At 39.7% G+C, this 26,717-nt stretch overlaps 1 protein-coding gene across 1 annotated transcript in view; it reads left to right on the forward strand.

Annotated features, from left to right (window-relative positions):
* Nucleotides 1-4,525: 4,525 nt before the first annotated feature.
* The window catches only part of LOC105096090 (sterol 26-hydroxylase, mitochondrial), a 38,818-nt gene continuing 16,626 nt past the window's right edge, over nucleotides 4,526-26,717 (forward strand). The window contains exon 1 of the mRNA XM_010988340.3: nucleotides 4,526-5,366. Within this exon, the coding sequence (XP_010986642.1) occupies nucleotides 5,097-5,366 (270 nt within the window). The 5' untranslated portion in view covers nucleotides 4,526-5,096. The remainder of the gene's footprint in view (nucleotides 5,367-26,717) is intronic.

Genomic DNA, 26,717 nt, shown 5'->3' on the forward strand with positions numbered 1-26,717 from the left:
AAGGAAAAATAAAGTATTATAGGTATATAAGAATTTAATTATTTTAATCATTATTATTGCTTTCAATAAAGTTTCTGGCCCTGGGTGAGGACCCAAGTGATCAAATCAATAGATAGCAAGACATCACTTTGGGAAACAAGTTTTCTGAAATGTCAAAAGAAAATGTTCTTGCTATGTGACTTTTGAATAAGCCAGTTGATAAAAACAAGATATTACACAATTCCAAGAGTCCAAAAGAGCATGCTGTGAAGTTGTGTCCCTGCCACCTTTGTCCCTGAGGCCAATACTATTATGTGTTTCTTGTGTATCCTTCCAGAATTATTCTATGCATGTGTAAGCACTGGCATATTTATATGGTAGCCTACCATACCACTGTTTTGCATCTTGCTTTTTTAATTAAAAAAATATATCTTGGAAATTGTTATATATCAGTACATCTAGAGCTGTATCATTGTTTTTTAAAGCTGCAAATGATTCCAGTGCATGGATTTACTATAATTTATCTCATTAGTCCCCTACTGATTGGTTTAAGTTGTTTCCAATATTTTCTTTTAATGCTGTAGTAAATATCCTCGTATATTTGTGATGTTGCAAATGTGGAAGTATATTCATAGGAAAAAATCCCTACAAATAGGACTACTGGTTCAAAAGTAAGTGCACTTTCAGCAAAGGAAACTATAAGCAAAACAAAAAGACAACATGTGGAATGGGAGAAAATATTTGCAAATTGTGCAACTGACAGGGGCTTAACTTCCAGAATATACAAACAGCTCATACAACTCAACAGTAACAACAAAAAAATCAAACAACCCAATCAAAAAATGAGCAGAAGACCTAAACAGACATTTCTCCAGTGAAGACATACAGATGGCCAATAGACACACAAAAAGATGCTCAATATTGCTAATTATCAGAGAAAGGCAAATCAAAACTACAATAAGGTATCACCTCACGCCAGTCAGAATGGCCATCATTAAAAAGTCCATAAATAATAAATGCTGGAAAGGGTGTAGAGAAGAGGGAAACCCTTCCACACTTCTGCTGGGAATGTAATTTGGTGCAGCCACTATGGAAAACAGTATGGAGATTCCTTAAAAAACTATAAATATAGTTACCATATGATCCAGTAATTCCACACCTGGGCATATATTTGGAGAAAACTCCAATTTGAAAAGATATACACACCCCAATATTCCTAGAAACATTATTTATAATAGCAAAAACATGGAAGCAACCTAGATATCCATTGACAGATGGTTGGATAAAGATGTGGTATATATATATATATACAATGGAATACTACTCAGCCATAAAAAGAATGAAATACTGCCATTTGCAACAATGTGGATAGACCTAGAGATTAGGATACTAAGTGCGGTAAGAGAGAGAAAGACAAATATCATATGACATCAATTATATGTGGAATCTTAAAAAATGACACAAATGAACTTATTTACAAAACAGAGACTCACAGACAAGGAAAAGAAACTTAAGGTTACCAAAGGAGGAGTCGGTGGGGAGGGAAAAATTAGGAGTTGGGGTCAGCAGATACAAACTACTATGTATAGATAAACAACAAAGTCCTACTGTATAGCACAGGGAACTATATTCAATAGCTTGTAGCAACCTATAATGAAAAAAAATATATATATATATCTGAATCACTATACTGTAAGCCAGAAACTAACAAAACATTAAAAATAAACTATATTTCAGTAAAAAAGTAAGTGCACTTCTAATTTTGAAAGTTCTGTAGCAATTTGCACTCCTTTGAATCTTGATTGAGAGTTTGTTTCCCTACATTCCAAATACATAATGATACCAAGCTTTTGATCTTTGTCAATCTTAAAGGTGAAAAATGGTTTCTTCTGATTTGTCTTTCTTATTATAATAAAGTTGAACATTTTTGCATGTGTTAAAGAGCCATTTATAGTTCCTCTCCTATGAATTATCCATTAATGATGTTTTAGTTTTTATTTCATTTCTTTATTTGCTTTTAAACTTTCATTCAAATTATAAAAATAATTTTTGCTATTTAAAGATTCTCTTTTTAGGTAAGAAAAAAAATCAAGCTACATGGTGTTTATGAGACATACTTCTAAAACAAAATAATCTAGAATGATAGAAAAATAGAGGGATAAATAAAAGATACATCAAACAAATGCATAAAAAATAAAGCAGGAGTAACAACATTAAAGTCAAACAAACCAAATTCAAAGCAATTTAATATTTCAAATGTATAAAAGGTGATACCCATCAAGAATCTATAATAGTTATGAACCTTTATGAACCTAATAACAGATCTTCAACATATAAAACAAAAGCTATTGAAAATACAACAAGAAAAATAGACAAATCCACAAAGCCATATTATTAAAAATCCAGAAATTAACAAACAAGTAGACAAAAATAAGTAAGGCTACAGAGGATTAAAATAAAATAAAATAAAAACACCTTTGTGCACAACTCAGGTTAAAATGGAAATTACAAACTATTGGGAAATGAATGATAGTGAGAAAAATTGTGTACTGAATCTTGCTGGATATGGCCAACATAGTATCATGTGAAAATGTATACCATTAAGTCCATTTATTAGGAAATAAGAAAATTTCATTAAGCAGTCATTTTTTAAGAAAGGTTAAACTATATCAAGAAAATGAACCCAGATAGGGAAAAAAAAATTAAAAGATAAAAGCATAAATTGGATTTCCACTTCTGTTAATATTGAACTCAATTCTCTCTTGAAGAATAACATGAAAAAGCTGAATAAAATATAACCAGCATTTACTTGAAGGCATCAGCATCAGAGAACAAACAAGATAATTACCAGGAGAACCAGGAGAAGACAAAAATCCAGAGGTAAGTTAGGCAATTGGGTACCATTTTCCAATTAGTAGTATTTTCCATTTTCAGAAGAGGAAGCTGAGGAGCTGAGTGGTTTAGTCTTAAAGGGCTGTGTGAAGAATAGCTGGAGTCCATAGTCTTTTATACCAAAATTTTGGATTGGGAACCAAAAGGATTAAGGACTGAAAATAGACTAGTCTCCTAAAGGACTGCAGTTCGGCTTCAAGGCATCTCGTTCCCTGAAGCTGAATTATGGTGATCTTATTTTGCTTGTGCCTTTAGGCAGCTGTCAAACAAAAGTAAATCTTCTTTGAGGAAAATGAAATCATCCTAAGCTTCAAATTGGTTCCACCAGAAACTTAAAGAATACATTTTCTGGTACACAATCAAAAGAAACCACGCTCAGGAAGAAACATGGCAACATGCACAAAAACCACCAGAACTAATGAACAATAGAAACTGTCCTACATGGGTTTTATATACTGGAGTTATTGGTCGTAATCCTTAAAACAACTATGCTTACAAAAGTAAAGGGTATAATAAAAAATAAAATTAAGAATTTTGGCATAAAACTGGAAATACAAAAAAGGACATACATTAAAAAAACTAATCAAAATTGAAAACTGAAAAATATAACAATAGAAATTAAAAATTCAATGGATAGATTTTTAAAAAATTGGACTACAGTCGGTTACAATGTGTCAATTTCTTGTGTACAGCACAATGTCCCAGTCATGCATATACACACATATATTCGTTTTCATATTCTTTTTCTCAATAGATTTAACAGCAGATTAGACACAGCTGAATAGAGAATTAATCAGCTAGAAGAAACAAAATGACAAAAGAACACAGAGAGGGTAAGAGACAGGAAGGGTACAGTCAGAATGTCCAATATATATGTATATATAAAATTTATATATATACAAAATTTGAAGTCCCAGAGGGAGAAGAGAAAAAGAAAAAGGGCAGAAGAAATGTTTGAATGTCTGAAAACCTCCCAAAACTAATGAAAGATATTCAGTCACAGAGTCAAGTAACCCTGTGACCCTTAAAAGGATAAATTAAAAGAAATCCATACCTAGCCGCATCAGGTGTTGGTCTCATTGTTGTTGTCCCCCCTCTGAACTTAATATGCCCTTTCCCCTCCTTCCGCTGCCTGTAAATAAACAATTCTTCAAAAGCTCTTAGAACAACCTTTATCATCCTGCAGGTTCCATTGCTAATGGGTTAATCTTTGACCCTGTGTTGATTTTACATTTGTATGAGTCATGTTTTTAACTTTGAAAATTGTATTTTGAATATACATGTATGAAACAAAGAATTCATGAAATAGCACTTACTCTTCTTGCAATATTTTCTGTACTATGTTATTCTTATCCATCTTATTAAAAAAAAATAGTTTTGTTCACGTTCATTAAATCTGGTCTCAACCTGCAGTTTGAGAAATCTTGCCTTAGCTGACCTGGGAGTGTGCGGATGGTGGGGAGGGAGAGGGGTAGAATTGCATTCAAACAAACAAACAAACAAAAAACCCCGAATATTTACATTTGTTTGTTTTTTGTTTGGCTTCCTCCCTCCAGGAATCATGACACATGGATTTTGGACACATGACCGGATTTTGGTTTTGCGGGTTTTTGCTCTTTCCTCGCTCAGCGATCACACTCTGGGATCACCACCGGGGGCTATTAGGAAAAGCCAGCCGCCAGTTTAATCTCTACAGCCGGTTCTCAGTCCCTCCAGGAAGAGAGGACAGCTGAGACGCTGGCGCTCTGGGTAGGGAACCCCAGGTCAGGCGAGGCGGGTCTCACTGGGTGGGGCCTCCGGGTCTTGGAAGCCTCCCGGGCCACGGAGAACCTTGCCAGCACTCCCGCACGGACTTGGGACCAAGCGAACATCAAGTTCTCCTCGAGAGTTCGCGGAAGTGCGAGGTGGGGATTTGCGGAAGAGGCGGCCATCATCAGAGCTCTGTGGGTCTCCTAAGCCCCTCTGTGCATTTTCTGCTTTGGCGTTGTCCGACCCCTTCCCGAGCCAGGAGGCTTACAGTTGGAAAATGTGGCTTCCGTGAGTTCGTTAGATCCTATTTGGAGGGACTGAAGACCGCGAGGGAAAGTGAGCAATAAAGGGCCTGGTCAGCCTTCGCCCGGCCCACCCTGGGCTACCGGTGCCCTTAAACCCGCCCCTACCGATCCGTATTTGAGCAAGTTCCAGGCTCTCTGCACTCTCGATCCAAAGACGCGGCGGCACAGACCATGAATAGTATGCGTGCGCTAGGCTGTGCGAGGCTGCGGTGGGCGCTGCTGGGGAGGAGGGTGGCCCTCCCTGGCCTCGGCCCACACGGAGCCAGAGCCAAGGCCGCGATCCCTGCCGCCCTTCCGGCGGCCCAGGCAGCGGAGGCTCCTGGAACCGGGCCTGGCAACCGAAGACTGCGGAGCCTGGAGGAGCTTTCAGGGCCAGGGCATCTGCGCCTCTTATTCCAGCTGTTCGTGCGAGGCTACGTTCTGCAAATGCATCAGCTCCAGGTAACCGAGCGGGGGGGTGGGGGTGGGGCTCACAACCAGGGGATACAGTGAGCAACTGGACAGAGAAGCTGGGGATGGGGAGACATTGGACAAAAAGTGAAGGACCCGGGCACTTAACTCGGGACCAACTGGGGCTGTGGTCATACACTGGAAATCTGTGGGTCATGAACTGAAATGATCCCGTCGAGGAGTGATATGAAGCAGGAGGGCACCGGGCAGGAGGTGATTTGGGAGGCTAGGTTTAAAGTGGACAGAGTTAGAGAGAGGAAGGAACTGTCTTGGTGAAAGAATGACAGATGCAAGTGCATAAGCTGTCAGATGGTATAGAACCACTATTTATCTCTGTGGTGATATTGACTATCACAGACTTCTTCCAAAGGTAAAGGCTTCTGGAAGATTACAGAGGTTTAGCAATTTGCAGGATAAATTTCCCCTTAGAAAAAAGATGTCATTTCTCAGGGAGTGAAAGCCAAATCATAGACATTAAAGAAAAGGTGCATTTTGTTATTAAGAAATCAATGTCCCATAAGAAGGGTTTATCCAGTAGAACACCAGTATGAGGCAAGGCTGAATGTATAGCCCACTGTCAGTGGAGAAGGGACTGGAATATCCAATGTTGGATAAGTTGGAGAGGTTTTAGGAAATGCACCAAAGAGATTCATGTGGGATCTGTCTTCTTGATGACTATTAATAAATATTAATGCACCCACTCTGCCCCAGGCATTTTTCCAAGAGCTGAGGTTTGATGAGATGAGGCCAATACCCTCATGGGAAGGAAGAGGGAGAACAAGGGAGTGAACAAATCAATAAACAGCTAATTTCAGAAAGAGAACTTGAGTGCCCTGGGAGGAGAAGCTGGTCCAGGGCTGGGGGAGGAGTTGATTCATATGTGCCACCCAGGCACATGTGTGGTTATCAGTGATTGACAAGAGGAGTCTTGACAAGAGGACTTTGTCTGGGCTGATGAACAGATTGGTTACCATGTAGCTACATGCTGGGCAGGAGTGAGCTGTGAGGAGGAGCTGTGGGAACTGGCATTAGGACAGGCCATTCAGGAGGGTCTTGAAGGCCAGACTAAGGGCCTTGGCTCCTCTGAGGGGCTATGGTGGGCTCTTGAGCAGGGATAGAGGGGGAAGATGGCCTCCAAGGGACACTGTCCAGGTTCTGGTGTGTACAGTAGGATGGATTGGACAGTCGAATGAAATGCAGTCAGTACAGAGGGCCTCAGGTGACAAAAGCTCCAGTGTGGCAATATATGAGCCACCCTCCAGAGAAAGCTGGACTGGGAGTTAAAGATCATGGAGGAAATGATTCTGAGTGTTTGAAGGTCCACACTAACCACAGTTTCTCTGTACCTGTCTGGGCTGCTACCATCTCCCCTGGGACATTCCCTGCTGAGCTCTTATTTCCGAGACTTGGTAGGCAAGTCCACAAGGTACTCAGAGATGATTACAAAGATAATTCCCTGTGTGCTTAGCTCCAAGAAACCAAGTAAGCCAAGAAACTAGAGTCCTGAGATGTTCTTCTGCTTGATTTAACATCTAGAAATGTGAGGATCCCAGTGAATGCCCCAAGGGTGAGGACTAAGGATTTCTCATCATATCTTAGGGAGAATTTACTGAGGAGTTTTGCTCAGGATTATCTCTAGAGAAGCAACTACCAAAGAAACTCTAGACTGCCCTAGGAAGTGGAAGATGAAGAAGAAAGCCAGGAATGTGTGGCATTTTAAAGGAGAGGCCAAGACTAGGATTTAGGAGAGCCTCCAGGCTCCAGTCTTTGTATCCCAAAAATCTGGAGTCACATGAACTTAGGCTGTTCCATGGGAAATATACTAGCCCTTCCTCCATGTGGGTGGTGTGAGTTAATAAAGAGCAGAGTGCTGCACATCTATAAAAGCCAGTTAATACCCCTACTGAGAACGAGGATGTGTTCCAGTGGCCCACTTTGTGTCAGTTCAAATCCATTTGGTTGCCACTCACACTGGCTTAAACTATGACGCAGCTTTATTGGTTCATATAACCGAAAAGTCTAATAGTTGAGCGCCCTTCAGGTATAGTTTGTTCTAGAGATTCATGAGATCATCAAAGCTACAGTTTTGTCCTTCTGCAGTTCTCTTGGCTCTGCTATCACACAGAACTTAGTTGGCTGGCCGGGGTTAATTGCCCATTCCTGAACCCATCATAGTGATCATAGGCATACTCAAGCTTAGACTCATGCAGGCTCACTCCTAAAGCTGGAGTTGGGGTTTCTACCACCTAAACAGGTGGCTACTGCACAAGGAGGAGGATTGGAATTGATATAAGGGCAGCTGACCATAATGTCCCCTTCCCCCTGAGTTGTCAAAAACTGCATATCACACATACAATTAATAAAATCAGCTTAGGGAAACAATGTAGGACTTAAGGGGTTGGAGTGGAAATTGGGACATATGAAAACCATGCTAGTCTATAAATGCCAGTTCCTTTCTCTTTCCTAACTAAAATAATATTGAGAGTGATGAGAAAATGAAATGTGAACATATGTTAAATTTGTATTAAATTGATCTTTCAAAGATGTCAGCCCCGAGAATGATGAGATCAGCTATCTATTATGTAGCGCTAATTGTAGACTGCCTGAGTTGGTGACCCCTCTTGTGTCCCCATAATACCTCCTGAACATAGTATTTGCCATTTCATATATCATGTTTCTTTTATATATATATATTTAGTTAAAACTTTCTTCTTGTGATGAGAACTTTTAAGATCTACTCTTTTAGCAACTTTCAAGTATACAATCTAGTATTGTTATAGTCACCATGCTATACATTACATCCCCAGGATATAAGTCTGTAATCCCCACTTATTTATTTTACAACTAGAAGTTTGTACTTTTTGACCACCTTCACCCATTTTGCCCTCCTTCCATCCTCCTGCCTCTGGCAACCACCAATCTGTTCTCTGTATGTATGAGTGTTGTTTTGGTTTGTTTTGTTTTTAGATTCCACATATACATGAGATTATTCGATATTTGTTTTACTCTGTCTGACTTATTTCACTTAGCATAATTCCCTCAGTGTCCATCCTTGTTGGTGTAAATGGCAGGATTTCCTTCTTTTTATAGCTGAATAATATTCCTCTGTGTGTGTGTGTGTGTGTGTGTGTGTGTGTGTGTGTGTATCACATCTTTTAATCCATTCATCCATTGATGAACACAGATTGCTTCCATGTTTCCATGTCTTGGCTATTGTAAATAAGGCTTAATGAACTTGGGGATGCATTTATCTTTTTGAGTTTAGTGTTTTCATTTTCTTGGAATGAATACCCATAACTGAGACCACTGGATTATATGATAGTTCTATTTTTAATTTTTTGAGGAACCTCCATACTGTTTTCCATGGTAGCTGTACCAATTTACATTCCCACCAACTGTGCACAAGGGTTCCTTTTTCTCCACATCCTTGCCAACTCTTGTTTTTTTCCTTTTTATCTTTTAGTCATTCTAACAGGTGCGAGGTGATATCTCATTGTAGTTTTGATTTGCATTTCCCTGATGACTAGTGATGTTGAGTACCTTTTTATTCACCTGTTGGCCATTTGTATGTCTTCTTGGAAAAATACCAGTTGAGAACCCCTGCCCATGTTTTAATTGTATTGTTTGGTGTGTGTGTGTGTGTGTGTGTGTGTGTGTGTGTGTGTGTGTGTGTGTGTGTGTGTTTTTCTATTGCAGTATATGAGTTCTTCATATATTTTTGGATGTTAACCCTTATCAGATATATGACTTGCAAATATTATCTCCCAGTTAGTAGGTTGCCTTTTCATTTTGTTGATGGTCTCCTTTGTTATGCAAAACATTTTTTGGTTTAATGGAGTCCCACTTGTTTATTTTTGCTTTTATTGCCTTTGCTGCCTTTGCTTTTGGTGTCAAATCCAAAAAATCATCATTGACACTGATATCAAGCAGCTTATTGCCTATGTTTTCTTCTGGGAGTTTTATATTCAGGTCTTATGTTCAAGTTTTTAATCCACTTTGAGTTAATTTTTGTGTATGATATAAGGTAGTGATTCAATTTGATTCTTTTGAATGTGGCTATCCAGTTTTCTCAAACCATTTATTGAATAGACTACCCATTCTCCATTATATATTCTTGGCTCCCTTGTCATAAATTAATTTACCATATATGTGTGGGTTTATTTCTGGGCTCTCTATTCTGTTCCACTGTGTGTGTGTGTGTGTGTGTGTGTGTGTGTGTGTACGCCAATACCATACTGTTTTGATTACTATAGCTTTGTAATATACTTTGAAATCAGGACGCATGATGCCTCTAGCTTTGTTCTTCTTTCTCAAGATTACTTTGGCTATTCAGGGTCATTTGTAGTTCCATACAAATCTTAAGACTGTTCTATTTCTGTGAAAAATGCCACTGGAATTTTAATAGGAATTGCATTGAATCTGTAGATTGCTTTGGGTAGTATGGTCATTTTAACAGTATTAATTCTTCCAATCTATGAGTATGGAATATCTTTCCATTTATTTGTATCTTCTTTAATTTTTTCCTTCAGCATCATAGTTTTTAGCATATAGGTCTTTCACCTCCTTGGTTAAATTTATTCCTAGGCATTTTTTTTTTGATGCAATTGTAAATGAGAGTGTTTCTTAATGTCTCTTTCTAATAGTTTTTTCTTAGTGTATAGAGATACAGCTGATTTTTGTATATTGATTTTGTATCCTGCAACTTTACTGAATTCATTTATTAGTTGTAACTTTTTTTTTTTAGTGGAGTCTTTAGGGTTTTCTGTATATCATATGGTGTCATCTGCAAATGGTGACAGTTTTACTTCTTCCTTTCTGATTTAAATGCCTTTTGTTTCTTATTCTTGCCTAATTGCTCTGGCTAAGACTTCTAATACTATGGTGAAAAGTGGCAAGAGTAGGCATCTTTGTCTTGTTCCTGATCTTACAGGAAAAGCCTTCAGCTTTTCACCATTGACTATGATATTAGCCATGGACTTGTCATATATGACCTTTATTGTGCTAACTTACATTCTCTCTATACCCACTTTTATAAGAGTTTTTATTCTAAGTGGATATTTTATAAGAGATTTTATTGTAAGTGGATTTGTGAAATGCTTTTCTGCATCTATTGAGATGATCATATGATTTTTATCCTTCATTTGTTAATGTGTCATATCACATTGATTGGTTTGCAGATGTCAAACCATCCTTGCATCCCTGGAATAAATCCTATTTGATTATAGTGTATTTTTTAAAAACTTATTGTTGAATTTGGTTTGCTAATATTTTGTTGAAGATGTTTTCATTTACACTCATCAGGGATATTGGCCTGTAATTTTCTTTTCTTGTATGTCCTTGTCTAGTTTTAGTATTAGGAAAATGCTGGCTCCATAAAATGAGTTTGGAAGTGTTCCTTCCTCTTCAGTTTTTTGGAAAAGTTTAAGAAGGGTTGGTATTAATTCTTTAAATGTTTGGAAGAATTAACCAGTGAAGGCATCTGGTCTTTAACTTTTGTTTGTTAGGAGGTTTTGATGACTGATTCGACCTTTTTTCTAGTAATTGGTCTGGTCAGATTATCTATTTCTTCATGATTCAGTCTTGAAGGATGTATATTTCTAGAAATTTATCCATTTCTTCTAGGTTGTCCAAGTTGTTGGCATGTAATTGTTCAGAATATTTTCTTGTGATTTTTTGTGTTTTTGTGCTATCAGTTGTAATGTCTCCTCTTTCATTTCTGATTTTGTCTATCTGAGTTCTCTCTCTCTCTCTCTCTTTTTTTTTTTTTTTTTGGTAGTCTAGCTAAAGGTTTGCCCATTTTGTTTATCTTTTTAAAAAGCCAACTCATAGTTTCGCTGATCTTTTCTATTGTCCTTTTAGTCTCTATTTGTTTCTGCTCAGGTCTTCATTATTTCCTTCCTTCCACTAACTTTGGGGTTAGTTTATTCTTATTTTTCTAGCCTCTTGAGGTGTAAAGTTAGGCTGTTTATTTGAGATCTTTCTTGTTTCTTAATGTAGGCATTTATTGCTATGAACTTCCTTCTTAGAACTGCTTTTGCTGCTTCTCATAAGTTTTGGCCTTTACCACTCTTTGCATCCTTTCCTCAAAGCCTCTGTTCCCACTCTCCACTGGACATCAGCATCAAAGGCCAGATGATCCATGACCTTCTGAACCTGGCAGGCTTTATTCTGCCCAGTGCAGAGGATATCACTTCCATCTCCAGCAGCTCCAGCAGCTCCAGCACCAGGTCAGCCTCCTTGCTTGTCTGCATCTCAGCTGGCAGCATGAGCAGCTGCATGACTCTGGGAAGAGATGATGTCTGGATGCTCCCTCCTGCTTGGTCTCCCTCGCTGCTTGATCTGTCCTTGCAATCTACCCACTCACCATTGCCATGTCAGTGCCCCTTAAAGCATGTTTGGTTAATTACTCCCCTGCTTGGGAATTCCTGCATGGTCTGGGGAATCAGCTTTAAATTCCTCAAGCTGACATTTGGAGCCCCAGTCTCCTTTTTCCCAGGCACCCCTTCCTTTAATTTTTGATGTGTTGTGTTTTCCATTTTCATTCATCTTTAGGTACTTAAAAATTTCTATTTTGATTTCTTCTTTGACCTAGTGGTTGTCCAGTAGCATATTGTTTAATCTCCAAATATTTGTGAATTTGCCATTTTTATTCTTGCAATTGATTTTTAGTTTTATAACATTGAATGGGAAAAGATGCCTGATTGGACTTAAGTCTTCTTAAATTTATTAAGTTTTGTTTTGTTACCTAACATATGATCTATCCTGGAGAATGTTTCATGTGTGCTTGAAAAGAATATGTATTCTGTTGCTTTCGGGTGGAATGTTCTGTATATGTCTGTTACATTCATCTGGTCTAATATGACATTTAAGGTCAATGTTTCCTTATTGCTTTCTGTCTGGATGATCTATCCCCTGATGAAAGTTGGGTATTAAAGTCTCCTACTGTTAATTGTATTGCTGTTTATTTCTCCCTTTAGGTCTGTTATATATTTAAGTTCACATGTTTCTTATCATTACCTGTTTATATGGCTTAGATACTGGGTGGTGAAGCTCTGAGGGCTGGCTTATGTCTTTCCCAGCTCTGTACTTCCCAGCAGCAGGCACAATTCTGAGAATAGGAGAAATTTTCTGTAATGTTTAACAAATAAATACATGTCATGTACCAAACAAAGGGCTGTGTGTGGTACTGAGTAGTGGCTACATCTGGTGGTAAAGTTATTTGTGAGACTCTTCTCAGTTCCCTAACTGGGTTGTCTGACATAAGATAAAGGGAAAAAGAGACAGTGAGGGAGGTGGGCAGATTGATTAAGCCTGGGCTTTCAGGTGTCAGCTTCCCAGGTTTAGAAACTAAATTTTGTCAGCAGATTCAGCATGGGTAGGCTCTTGGGGACTGACCCACATTAGCCAAACTCACAGAAACAAATTGTGGATGGGAGTGCCCATGTATTTATTTATGGAAGTTAGCCATCCCAGGGATCATAATACTCCATCACACAGAAACTCACTATTCTAGTTATCCTCCACCATGTAACAAACTATCCCAAAGCATAGTGGCTTAAAAGAACATTTTGTTATACTCATGATTTATGGATCAGGAATTTGGGCAGTGCACATCAGGAATGGCTTATCAATGCTTCACCATGGAGTAGGGTTTTAGTTTGAATGGCTGAAGATATGTGGGATAGCTCAAGTGGGGCCATGTGTTTGGGCCTCAGGTCTGGCTTTGGTTGGCTTCCTCATTCTTTTTTCCACATTGCATCTGCTGGGGCTGGAATTTCCAAGATGACTTCTTCAATTGCATGTTGGGTGCATGGACTGGTTTGGTCAGAACAGCTGAGTATCTCTCTCTCCGCAAGGCTAATTTGGGCTTCCTCACAGCATGAGGGTCTCTGTATATTGCTGGCTTCCCCCAGAGAGAATATTCCAAGAGACAGAAAGTAGAAGTTGCCAGTTTCTTAAGGCCTGGATCTGGAAACTGACAGAACATCATTTCTGCTATATTCTACCCATCAAAGCAGTTACAGAACCTACCCAGATTCTAGAGGAGAAGATGTAGACCTGACCTCTTGATGGGAGAAATGTCAAAGAATCAGTGGCCCTCTTTAATTCACCACATCTTCTTCCTAGAATCCAGGTGCCTAGGGAGATAAATTAGCAACTACATCACTGGACAGCTTGCTGTGCAGGGACCCCAGAATTAAAACAGTAGGATTGTATGGAAGGAAATTTAATCTAGGCCTTGGAGAAACCTAGTTGAATGTGCTTCTCTGGTGCCTGTCCATTAGATTAAGTATGTCTCTCTCTCTTCAGAGATAAATGCTACCTATTTTTACTGTTTGGCTCCTTCTTCTGGGTTTTATAATGGCCACCCCCATCCTGTTAACACATTCTTTCTTCAATTTGGCTAATACCGTTGATTAGATGGATTTTCTTTCCCAGTACTCATGTTACCATCAAGCCTTCCAGAGATTATCCTCCAGTTACCTTGACTTGGCTTGAGTGTTTTTCAGTCTCATCTGGCAGACATTTACAGATTGTCCTTGAGACTCTGGCAGAACAAGTGTATTGCCTTTAAAGCCTCAGGGATAGGAAATTTGAAACTAGGTATTAAGGTAAAAAAATGTGAATCATACCAATTTAGTAAATACACTGCCAGATTTTTTATCTTACAGATAAAATTCTGTGGTCAAAGAGATATTCCAGGCTATTCAAAATAGTAATATTTCTTTTTTTTAAAGTTGAGAAGTGTTTTTTTTTAATTGAAGCATACTAAGTTACAATGTGTCAATTTCTGGTGTACAGCATGTTTCAGTCATACATATACATAGATATACTCATTTTCATATTCTTTTTCATTATAGGTTACTACAAGATATTGAATATAGATAGCTTCCTGTGCTATATGAAGAAATTTTTAAATCTATTTTTTATATAGTAGTTAATATTTGCAAATCTTTTTTTTTAATATTTGCAAATCTTGAACTCCCAATTTATCCCTTCCCACCCCCTTTCCCCACTGGTAACCATAGATTGTTTACTATGTCTGAATCTGAGAATTGTTTTATTCAGCAGACTCACTGAGGACTTAAGCCTGGAAGACAGCCTCTCAGGTAGTTCTGAGGGACTGCTCTAAAGAGATAAAGGAGGAATGAGGATACAGAAGAGTTTTTGCAACAAAAACCGGGTAGTGGGAACATCAAAGATCATTGTTTTTTGGGTTTTTTAATAAATTACTTTGTATTCATTTTTTTCTTGCCTGATCATGGCCTTTTAAAAATTTATTTGTGTATTTATTTTATAATATCATATTTAAAAAACTGAAGTATAGTTGATGTACAGTATTGTATGTTACAGGTATACAATATAGTAATTCACAATTTTTAAAGATTATACTCCTTTTATAGTTATTATAAAATATTGGCTATATTCCTCATGTTGTACAATACATCCTTGTAGCTTATTTTATACCTGATAGTTTGTACCACTTAATCCTCCACCTCCATCTTGCCCCTGCTCCTTCCTTCTCCCCACTGGTAACCACTAGTTCCTTTTCTACATCTGTGAGTCTGTTTCTTTTCTGTTATATTCACTAGTTTTTGTATTTTTTAAGATTCCACATGTAAGTGATACCTTACTGTATTTGTCTTTCTCTGACTTATTTCATTTAGCATAATGCCCTCCAAGTCCATCCATGTTATATACCAGAAACTAATACAACATTTTAAATCAACTGTACTTCAATTAAAAATCAACCAACCAACCAGCCAACCCATTTAAAATATAGACAGAAGAAATGAACAGACATTTTAACAAAAGAGGAAATGAAGATGGCCAACAAGCACATGAAAATTTGCTCAACATCACTAATATCAGGGAAATGCAAATAAAAATCACAGTGAGACATCATCACACACCTGTCAGAATGGCCATCATCAGAAAGAACGCAAATGACAAATGTTGGCAAGGATATGGAGAAAAGGGAACCCTTGTACACTGGTGGGAATATAAATTGGTGCAGTCACTATGGAGGTTTCTCAAAAACCTACAAATAGAACCACCATATGGCCCAGCAATTCCATCCTCGGTATATATCTGAGAAAAACAAAAACATTAATTCAAAAAGATACATACACCCTGCTATTTAACAGCAACATTATTTATAATTGCCAAGATATGGAAGGATCCTAAGTGCACATCAATAGATAAATGGATAAAGAAGACGTTTTATATATATATATATAAATATATTTGAATACAACTCACCCATAAAAAAGAAGGATTTTTTTTTGCCATTTGTGGCCCATCATTCACTTTTTCTTTTCACATTAAAAACCAGAATTTTATAACTGGCATAAATATTTCCATTGCATCAAAAACAGCAAAATACCTAGAAATAAACTTAACCAGGGAGGCTACCTATACTCTGAAAACTGCAAGACATTGATGAAGGAAATTGAAGATGATACAAAGGAATAGAAAGATCTCTTATGCTCTTGGATTGGAAGAATCAACATTATCAAAATGGCCACACTACCCAAAGCAACCTGCAGATCCAATGCAGCCCCTGTCAAAATGCTCACAACATTTTTCATAGAACTAGAACAAACAATTCCAAAATTTATATTGAACCATAAAAGACCCTGAAGTGCCAAAACAATCTTTCGTAGGTCTTTTTTTTTTTTTTTCCTCTTTCTTCTTTTTGATCTCTTTTCTTATGGTTTAATGACTAGAGAAGTTCCTTTAACATTTGTTGTAAAGCTGGTTTGGCGGTACTGAATTCTTTTAGCTTTTGTTTATCTGTGAAGCTTTTGATTTCTCCATCAGATCTGAATGAGAGCCTTGCTGGATGGAGTGTTCTTGGTTGTAAGTTTTCCTCTTTCATCACTTTAAATATATCGTGCCACTCCCTTCTGGCCTGTAGAATTTCCGCTGAAAAATCTGCAGAGTTCCCTTGTATGTTATTTGTTACTTTTCTCTTTCTAATTTTAATATTTTCTCTTTATCCTTAATTTTTGTCAATTTGATTATTATGTGCCTTGGTGTGTTCCTCTTTGGGTTGATCCTGTGTGTAACTTTCTGCGCTTCCTGGACTTGGGTGATTGTTTCCTTTCCCAAGTTTTCAGTTATTATTTCTTCAGAAATTTTCTTACGTCCTTTCTCTCTCTCTTCTCTTTCTGGGACCCCTATAATGTGAATATTAGTATGCTTCATGTTGTCCCAGAGTTCTTTTAAACTATCCTCCTTTCTTTTCATTCTTTTTTCTATTCTGCAATAATGATTTCCCCTAGTCTGTCTTCTAGCTCATTGATCTGTTCTTCTGCCTCATTTAGTCTATTCTTGGTTCCTTGTAGTGTGTTATTCATTTCAGTGATTTTATTCTTTAACTCTGTTTGGGTATTCTTTATATTTTCCAACTCCTTGCTAAAAACTTTGCTCTGTGTATCTGTACCCTTCTTGAGTTCTCCAAACATCTTCACCTCTTTACTTAAAACTCTCTCTTGGATAAATTGCCTATCTCCTCATCATTTATTTCTTCTTCTGGGGTTTTATCTTGTACCTAGGCCTGGGAGATATTCTTCTGCCACCTCATATTGTCTGTCTTTCTATTTGTATTTTTAGGTAGGTTATTTATGTTTCTTGACCTTGGAGAAGTGGCCCTCTGTGGGAGACATCCTACATGTCCCAGTAGTATACTCCTCTCTTGTCACCCAAGGGCCAGTGTCCAGCTGGTCCCAGTATAGAGTCTGGCCTGTGTTTGTAGATTCCTTCCACAGGCTTTAGGATTGTTGTTTTATTTCTGGTATCTGCCCCCTGTGGATGAGGCTGGCCTAGAGGGTTATGCAGGCTTCCTGGCAGGAGGAGTCAGTGCCTGCCCACTGCTGGGTAAACCTTAGTCCTGGACCTCTGGTGGGTAGGGCCGTGTCTAGAGTTGTTTGTGGCTCAGGAAGTCTGCTGTTGGGTGGGGATGTGGTCCTACCTAGTATGTTATTTGGCCTGAGGCTTCTCAGCCCTTAAGTCTACAGGCTGTTGGGTGGGGCTAGGGGTGCTAATGATCCAATAAAGATGTCAGCCTCCATGAAAGCTCATGTAGATGAACACTCCCAGAATGTCTGCCACCAGCTTTTATGTCCCTTGGTTGAGCCACAGCCATTCCCTACCTCCCTAGAATATCCTCCAGAACCTGCAGGCAGGTCTGGCCCAGGTTCCTATGAAATCACTGCCTCTGCCCTTGGACCTGGCACATGCAAGACTCTGTGTTTGCTTCCCAAGAGAATGAAGTTTCTGTTTTCCCCAGTCCTGTGGGGTTCCTGGAGTTAAGCCTTGCTGGCCTTCAAAACTAGATGTCCTGTGGTCTCCTCCTCCTCCCAATGCTGGGAACCTCGGCTGGTGAGCCTGACGTGGGGCTTAGAACTCTTAGTCCTGTGGGAGGGCCTCTGCAGCTTAATTATTCTTCAGCTTATGGGTCACCCACCTAGTGGGTATGGGCCCCAATTATATCATGAGCACACCCCTCCTACCATCCTGCTGTGGTTCCCTCTTTATGTTTCCAAGTGAAGATCTTATTTTGCTAAGTTCCAGCCTGTTTTTTTTCCCCAATGGTTGTTTAGCAGTCAGTTGTGGTTTTGCTGTAGTTGCGAGGAGAAGCGAGCTCATGGTCCTTACTACTCTGCCATCTTGACCGGAAAATCCCAAGACAGCAATATTTATGATTGGGAAAGGTTAGAATGACTTACATGTCTTAGTAGGGGACTGATTAAAGAAATTACAGTACATTCATAGGGTGGAATTTTATGCAACCATTTAAAAGAGTAGGGGCAGATCTATGTGTATTAATATAAATTGCTTGCAAAGAGATAGAAAGTAAGGTGCAAAACTATATAATATGCCATCATTTGTGCATAAAGAGTGTGAGGGATATATGCATATATACATTTTTATATGCATAAAATATCTCTGGGAGGACATACAAGAAATTGGTAATGATTGTTGCCTCTGTGTAGGGGTCTTGAAGTCTGGAGGTGAGAGGTAGGAGGAAGATTACTTTTTATTGCAAGACTGCTATGGACCTCCCAGAGTTTCCTCTGGCATCATCCTGCACAGGCATAGTTCATCATCATTTGGGTCAATTTGAACCCTTTGTACGTTTGAGTTTTAACAGTGTGCATATATGTATTACCTTTTACAATTTTTAAAACAACAATAGAAGAATGGAGAACAGGAGATAAAAGGATTGCTGATCAAGTGCTTCCTGGTCCAATGTAAAATTCTGAAGTCTTCTGATGGCCCTTCCTTTTGTACCCCTGTTTGGCTCTGGATCCTTACTTTTGGTGTTCACTTCTGCATCTGTATCCTCTTTTTAGTTCAGCATCCATTGCTGACCATCCCCTCCTTGTTCTTGGGGTACTCTCATTGTTCCACTCCAGCCCCTCCCAGCTTGTAGGCAAAGGTGTGCTCAGCACTGATGTTTGCCTCTGGGTGTGTGAGGGATTCAGATAGCAGGTGGGAAATGCTTCTGTTTTCCTAACAGCCTCTCTGAGGGCATCCCAGGGAATTTTTTTTTTGGTTCATTCTTGGATCTTCCTCTACTCTCAGCCCATTGTTCCTCTACAGTGGAAGATCAAAGGGAAATTCTTACTGTCCAACTATCTGGTCCATGTATTTGTAAACTTATGACAATTCTGCTGTCTTGCATAAAACCAGACATTTTAATGATTATTGAAGTAATGGCTGCTCATATGCATAAAATTTTTTTTGCAGCTTTGTAGAATAAAAAATTCAGAAACATGTTATATGCCAATCAGCAGGATAAATAAATTTTGATGTATACAATGGAATACTATGCAATAGTCATAATGAATGCACAAGCTTTTTATATATCAATATAGAACTCAGAACCAAAGTTGAGTATAGAATGATATTTACGGTAGAAAACTATTTTTATAAATTAAAAACCATACAAAAATACTATAGGTTATTGTTGGATACATATATATGTAGTAGGGTTATATAGTGGTTGCTCTGGGGAGGGAAGGCAAAGGGAAGGATAAGAAGGAGACATTGAATCTGAAGTGCTTTCATTTTTAAAATAGATTTGAAGCAAATATGACAAATATTAACAGTTTTTAATTCTGGAGATAGAGTACATGGATTTATAATGTTATTTCCTTTGATTATCCATATTAAGATAGTCATAATAAAAATATAGGTGATCCTGCTCTTTATGAGTCCAAATGGTGCCTCTGGTCTCAGAAAATAGCATTCAAGGCAGGGTTCAAAGTAAGGAGAACCTGGGAATGCTGTTAACTATTTAGCACCTTCTGTCACTTGGAAATGTAAATTCCACTTGTGTAGGGGGGTTGGTGCTAACCTCCTGATGACACTTTGACAGCACTGAGACATGGCTGTCCCAGCTGGACTCTTCTTCACCTTTGACTCTGAATGATGCTTTCTTTCTGGCATCTGTCAGTGTAGGCAAAAGCATGGCCTGTGCCTGAAGTTACATCTCTCCTTCTGTTTATCCAACTGATGGCTGCCAGCTTTTTGGGCTGGGTTTGTTGACACTGGCAAAACAGCGCTCGGTGTTTGTGAGTTTGCTTTTGTTCTCAGGACTATTTACTTGCTGTTTAATGTTGTTTTGCTGTGCTGAGAGCCTCCCTAAGGAACCCACTATCAGTAAACTAAGCAGGCCACTAAATACAAGAATAGAACATCACAATGCAGTATTATTTTTGTTTGAGGGGAGATTTTTAGATGACTTTAATGTTTCTTTTCCTGTAATAGCTTTATTGAGTTATAATCACACACCATACAGTTCACCCATTGAACAATTAAATGATTTTCAATGTATTCACAGAGTTGTGTAACTATCATTACAACAATTTTAGAAAACTTTCATCACCCCAGAAATAAACCTCATAGTCTTTGGCAATAACAAACACTCTGCTCCCCTGCCCCTGTCATTCTGTCATCAGTCCCTGGCAACCACAAATCTGCTTTCTATCTCTATGTATTTGCTTGTTATGGACAGTTTATATAAATGGAGTCATTCAATGTGTTGTCTATTGTGAAAGGCTTCTTTCACTTAGCATGATACTTTCAAGGTTTATCCATGTTGTAGCATGTGTCAGTACTTTGTTCCTTTTTTATGGCTGAATAATATTCAATTCCAGGGATATGCCATACTTTGTTCATCCATCCATCTGTTGATGGATATTTGGATTGTTTCCACTTTTTAGTTCAGTATTACTTTTGAACTTTCAAAGTATACACACTGTCAAAGATAAGCATAGTTCAGCATTAAAGTGGTGAAAACAGATTTTATTCAGTAACTACTGATAGTAGGGGGAAGAGATGAACTCCTTTCTGATTTGTGCAGAGGTGACTGGTGTCTTAAAGGGAGAGTGACAGAGTGGGGAGCAGGATGGCGGGGGCTTGCACAGAGTCAGGGAAGTGAAAAATTACAAAAAGCAGGAAGAAGGGGTTGGTCCATGTGAAGCTCATTTGGTGCTTATCTTATCAAAGCTAGGCTTCTACCCTCCCACAGAGACTGGGAGTCACAGGCCCTATCTTCAGACGTTGGATGGAACAAACAGGAAACTCTTTCGGCAGCCTTGAGTTTTCTCAAGCAGGCACTTTAAGCGGCACTTTGAGCTGTTAGAAATTATGTTAGTGTGTTAAAGTCTTTAAAGGCCAATGTTGAAGCTTAGTTGAAAAGAGGGCTGAGAGGAGCCTGACTAGAACTTGGTTAAGGAGAAAACTCTATCACAACCTAAAGCTGAGTTTCCTAAATTTGTTTAGATCCCCAGCCTTTTGACTATCTGAAAGCTATGGCACTTTCCTAGGACAAAAAATAAGTTTATGCACAACATATTGCATAGAATTTCAGCTCTCCATCCCCTTCAACCCCCAACGTGTCTGCACACCAAGGTTACCACCCCTTGCCTTGGAGATAGAGGAGTGTGTTCTAAACAATATACTGATAATTTGGTTAATGGTTGCCAGGAACTGCCTTGGGTTATTGATTAAACATCTGGGCTAGCCACAGTGCTCCTTTGGAATCAACTTGCAGTACAATGAGAAAATGTCAAGTTCAGACATACAATACAAGGCAAGGACAAGGCCCGACTAGCAGTAAAGCTAGAACAAGCCACTTTTAGACTTAGACACTTTATTGCTTATATACTGAGAGGAAGAGTAGGGCAAGGGCACCAGCTCCCTGTGATCCTGTCTCAAACCCTCAGAGGACAACCCTGAAACTTTCCAACCAGAGGACTGCACTGCGAGTTGCAGGGTGCCCTGTTGCTGAGGAGCCCCTTCTAAACCATAGCAAAGGGGTCTTACATTCTGTAGCTCTTTTCTGAGTCGGGGTGGGAAGAAGCCTACACCTCATCAGAACCCAGGGAGTGATGAGAAGTTACCTCCTGACAGCCTCCCAGATGAGCTAAGGAGGTGAGTGGGAGGTTGCCTCCTAGCAGCTCCTTGTAGGGAAGCCTGCAGGCCTTCCAGTCTCTCATGTTCTGGGAAGATCACAAAGTCTTCTGCCAAAACTCACACAATTAAAGCTCTTGAGCTATGGCCAAGTGTTTGCCTGTGTGAATATGTGTGCAGGGTTGCCCTAAGCTTCACCCTAAACTTTTACATATCCACATAAGAATTCTGAGAAGCAGAGATCACCGAATCAGATAGACAATCTAATTTTACTGGTAAGTATGCTTACCAAATCTGTTCTGTTTGTCATAGGCAACATCAGATGGGAACGACGATAACCATGATTTCTGTAGGTTGATTAGGCCTATTTGGACTGTAGACTGTAGCCAGGCTTCCATTCAGAGGACAACTGGAGGTGTCAGCAACCACACCAACTCTGCCTCAGCTGACCCACGGAAGTCCTGGGCAGTATGATTGTTTATTACCATACTGAAGAGTTTAGAACAACCTATGACTAATGAACAATCAAAAAAGGCCAACAGTAGTGGGAAGAGGCTAAAGACACCAAATCAGTGTCCAGAAAGTTAATCTTGCTCTGTTATCTTTAGTGCAGGCTGGTCCTTTCTGATATCAGCAGCTCTTGGGAAGTTTCTGAGAGTTTTCAGATTTCAGATTCTCTCTGGCCGGTGGTCACGTTGAGGGTGGTAGAAGCAGACTGGGTTAAACTGGCAAGATGCCTGTAGACAAGAGTTGAAAGAGGGAGATTAAAAGTTCCCCTCTTCACTCTCAGCCTCCCAGGGTTTATCCCTGATGACCTACAAGTCAGAGGTGTTCCTCCCCTTCCACAGCCACCTGACCACTATGACCAGTCTCTACAACAATCACTTCATTCTTTGTCCCAATCCTCCTTGTGTCCTACCCACGCTGGTTTCTCCTGAGGTGCCTCAGTTGTTTCTTCCTTGTATACCTCGTACCATCCTAGAACATCTCCCGCCTCCTGACATACGGGCCACATCAAGTCCGCCTTTGGAGTTTTCACCTGGTATCATGATCATTAGCATCAATATCCATGACTACCCAAGAGCAGCAAGAATAGGTGGCAGAAGAAGCACCAGGTTACAGTAGTTCATGCTGTGACTATTCCTGCTACTAGAAAATTCCAGCGGCTTGGTTTCGTAGGTATGGGAGGAAAGATGGAAGAAGGAGAAGAGTGAATAAATTATGTGGTTTGGATCTCTTACAGTCTATCTGGGCCTGTTCCCACCTTCCCAATCTCATAATGAAAAATTCTGCTTAAATGGGAGGTACCCTGCAACATTTATAGTCCAAACTGCAACATTTATAGTCCAAACTGACTCTCTTAATTAAGTGCATGATCCACTGGGAGTCGAGCCTTGGTTGCCCAGTTATCTTTTTCAGTTTCTTCTTTAAAGGTCCATTCCATCTTTCAGTGGCACCTGCTGTCTGGGGATGACATGAAGCATGAACAATCCAGTGGATACCCCAAGTAGCTGCCCACTGCTGGATACTTTTTACTACAGTCACCACTGTCTGATCAGATGCTCTGGGGAATCCAAATATGTAGTACAGTCCATCTAAGGGTCTTTGAATAGCAACATCCCCCCATCTGCTGTGTGGATGGAGATGGCAGTGCCATACCTTGGAAAGATGTTTACTGCAGTTAATGTCTAATAGTACCCTTAAGAGGATAGTAGGGGACCTACATAGTCTATTTGCCAGGACAAACCAGGTCCAGTACCCCTATGCTGTGTGCCTCAAAGTTTCCTTTAGCAATGGCCTGTGTAACTGATAGTCTGGACATATCTGCCAGGCTTTCTTGGCTTCATATGCTCAAGACACTTGCTGTGAAACTCAATCTTGAATTTTAGACGTTTTACTATGCCCTGTACAATGGTCTGTCCTGGTGGCTTTTGTCCTTATATGGGCATCACAGGTCTTGAGGTCTTTTGAATTCCATTGATATTCATCCCAGAAAACCTTTTCCATAAATATCACCTAGGTCACAAACAGGGGGTGATCTTCTGCCATAATGTTTATCACCAAAGAGGCTAAGACTTGATCATCCAGGCATCCTGTTGCCAGGCACCAGCCCATACTGCCATGAATCAGTGAAAATGTAACAAGGTACATTTGGGGAGGTCTTTTCCAGGACAAGTACCATAGCTCACAACTCTGCTTATTGAACAGAGTTTTCTTTTCCATGCGTAGTTTCAAGTATTTTTCTTTGGGCTGCACAGCAGCAGAAACCCAGTATACATCATGGCCTTCAACTCAGTTGATTCATCCATGAACCAGGCCTAGGCATTGTCAAGAACCTCAGTGTAGTGAAGGCCTCAAGAAACCCAAGGTGTTGGTGTAGACCCTGTATCCGAATCAGCACATCTGGAGGGCGACTGACCACTTTATGCTAGGTTTACTTCTTTCCTGGACATACCACTTCTACGTAATTAGAGATGCTTGTTAGGTAATACCCACTTTGTTGATATGCTCACTTCTGCCCCATCTTATGAAAAGGACATTAGGGTATAGCAATTCTTTGCTTTGTCAGTCTCTTAGTGTCTACCAGCACTCAAAACGAAGCCAGGGATAATCTTGTAAATAGGGTGTTCTGGGTGGTGATGTCAGGCAAGCACCGTGTCTAAAACCCTAAAGGGCCATTGCCTAGTGGCCACATAATTTTGCCACAGGCTCCAGTCTGCATGATTGTTAGTCTCTGACATGTGTATCTCAAAAGGCTCGTGTGCGCTGACTGGTCCAAGCAGAAGAGCAGTCTGCACAGTCTGTTGGGTAGTTTATTAACACATTTGTCTGTACTAGTTCTTTAATCAAGACAGCAATCTTCCCTTCCACCTCTTCCCTTTCCCTGGAATCCTAGGATAATTTGTTGATACCACATGACAGGGCTGAGAGAACAAGGAGGACTTCTGGTATTCTACTCAACCCACTACTATTGTTCTAAAAGTGGCATTTCCCCACTGGGAATATCCCTTACAATCTAGAGATATTACACATCTTTACATCTATTCCCACAGTACATTCATCAGTATCCATTATAACCACTTGAATGTGTATTGGCTCAAAAAGGCTCCCCATTGTGATTTTATGTGTCAACTTGACTAGGCTGTGGTGTTTGGTCAAACACCAGTTTAGACATTGCTGTGAAGGTATTTTTTTAGATGTAATTGACATTTAAATCATTTGACTTTAAATAAAGCAGTTTACCCTCCATAGTGTGGGTGGACCTCATCCAACCACTTGAAGGTTTTAAGTAAAAAGACTAAAGTCCCAAGAAGAGGAAGGAATTCTGCCTCCAGACTGCCTTTCAGACTCAAAACTGCAACATCTATTCCTGATGGAGTTTCCAACTTTCTGGCCTGTCCTGCAAATATCAGACTTGTCAGCTCCCATAATTGCATGAGCAAATTTCTTAAAATAAATCTCTCTCTGTATATACATATATATTGCTTCTCTTTCTCTGGAGAAACCTAACACACGTGTAAAGTTACATTAGTCCATCATTCAATCTGAGAGTTTCTTCCAAATCCAGTTAAAGTAATTTTTCAACCACACCTGTGGAAATTTCTTGGCACCAGAGTGACTTGTTCCCCAATATCTAAAAAGGCTGTAAAGGTTTCATAACCTTGGTTGCCATCAAGTCCCTAATATTCTTTGACCATTACATAAGAACTGATCCTCCTTAAGGAAGGAGGGACTTGCCTCTGCCCCAGTCCTGTTTGTTTCCAAAGGAGGTAAGATCTGGGTAGAGATGTGGTATGAAGGCATTGGATCCACACCATTTCAAACAGCAGAGACCTCAGCCAAGGGCATCTATATCTTCTTGGCCTTGATCTTGTTTGTCTATCGTAAATGCCAAAGCCAACTAGGGAATCACCCCTGTTACAACCTGGATCTTTCGATTTTATGGCCTTCTTATGGCCTGATATTGAGAGAAAATTTCCCTCACAGACAAACCATCAATCTCTAGTTTGGGGACTCCCTGGCATAACAGCCAGGTACATATGCTCCTACATACTGGATGTCTGTATTCCTACAGTCTCCCTTTATATTAGTTTGCTTAGGCTGCCATAACAAAGTATCACAAACCGAGTGGCTTAAGCAACAGAAATTTATTGTGTCCCAATTCTGGAGGCCAGAAGCCCCAAATCAAGGTGTTGGTAAGGATTGGTTCCTTCTAAGGGCTGTGAGAGGACGATCTATTCCAGGCTTCTTTTCTTGCCTTATAGATCACTGTGTTCACATGGCATTCTCCCTGTATGCATGTGCGTCTATGTCCAAATTTCCTCTTTTTATGGGGACCGCAGTCATATTGGATTCAGGCCCAACCTAATAACTTCATTTTAACTGGATTACTTCAGTAAAGACTCTATCTTAAAAGAAGATCACAGTCTGAGCTCCTGGGGGTTAGGACTTCAACAGATGAACTTGAGGAGGACAAAATTCAACTCATAACACCCCTTTTAGTCTGAAGGGCATTTATCTTAGTCTGTGTCTAGGCTTCCATTCTGAGGAACTGGCTTCCCAGAGCTAAACTGTTTTCTAGCATCTATCTTTGGGGCACTAGAAAAGATTTAACTGTCTCCCAAAGATTGATGGTATCTGTTGAACACACTGCTCCACCTAACCCTGAGTGACTATCTCATCATCTGGGCATGTATGATTTCCACTGTAAATCTAGGTGGTGGTCATGGTGGCCCTAAGGGAAGTTATAGTTTCCCCTCTTGTCATCCACGGGTGCTTATGAGATGGTGGCTTCATTATAGATGTAAAGACCCACTGCAACAAGCCCTGGTCAGTCTTTGTCTGTTCTTCCTTCATGCTCATGTCATCAGTAAGGTCTTCATGCCAGAGTGGCTAGGAGCCTAGGGTCAGCCA

The sequence above is a fragment of the Camelus dromedarius genome, chromosome 4 (genome assembly GCF_036321535.1).
Source record: "Camelus dromedarius isolate mCamDro1 chromosome 4, mCamDro1.pat, whole genome shotgun sequence".
In the NCBI taxonomy this organism is placed as follows: Eukaryota; Metazoa; Chordata; class Mammalia; order Artiodactyla; family Camelidae; genus Camelus; species Camelus dromedarius.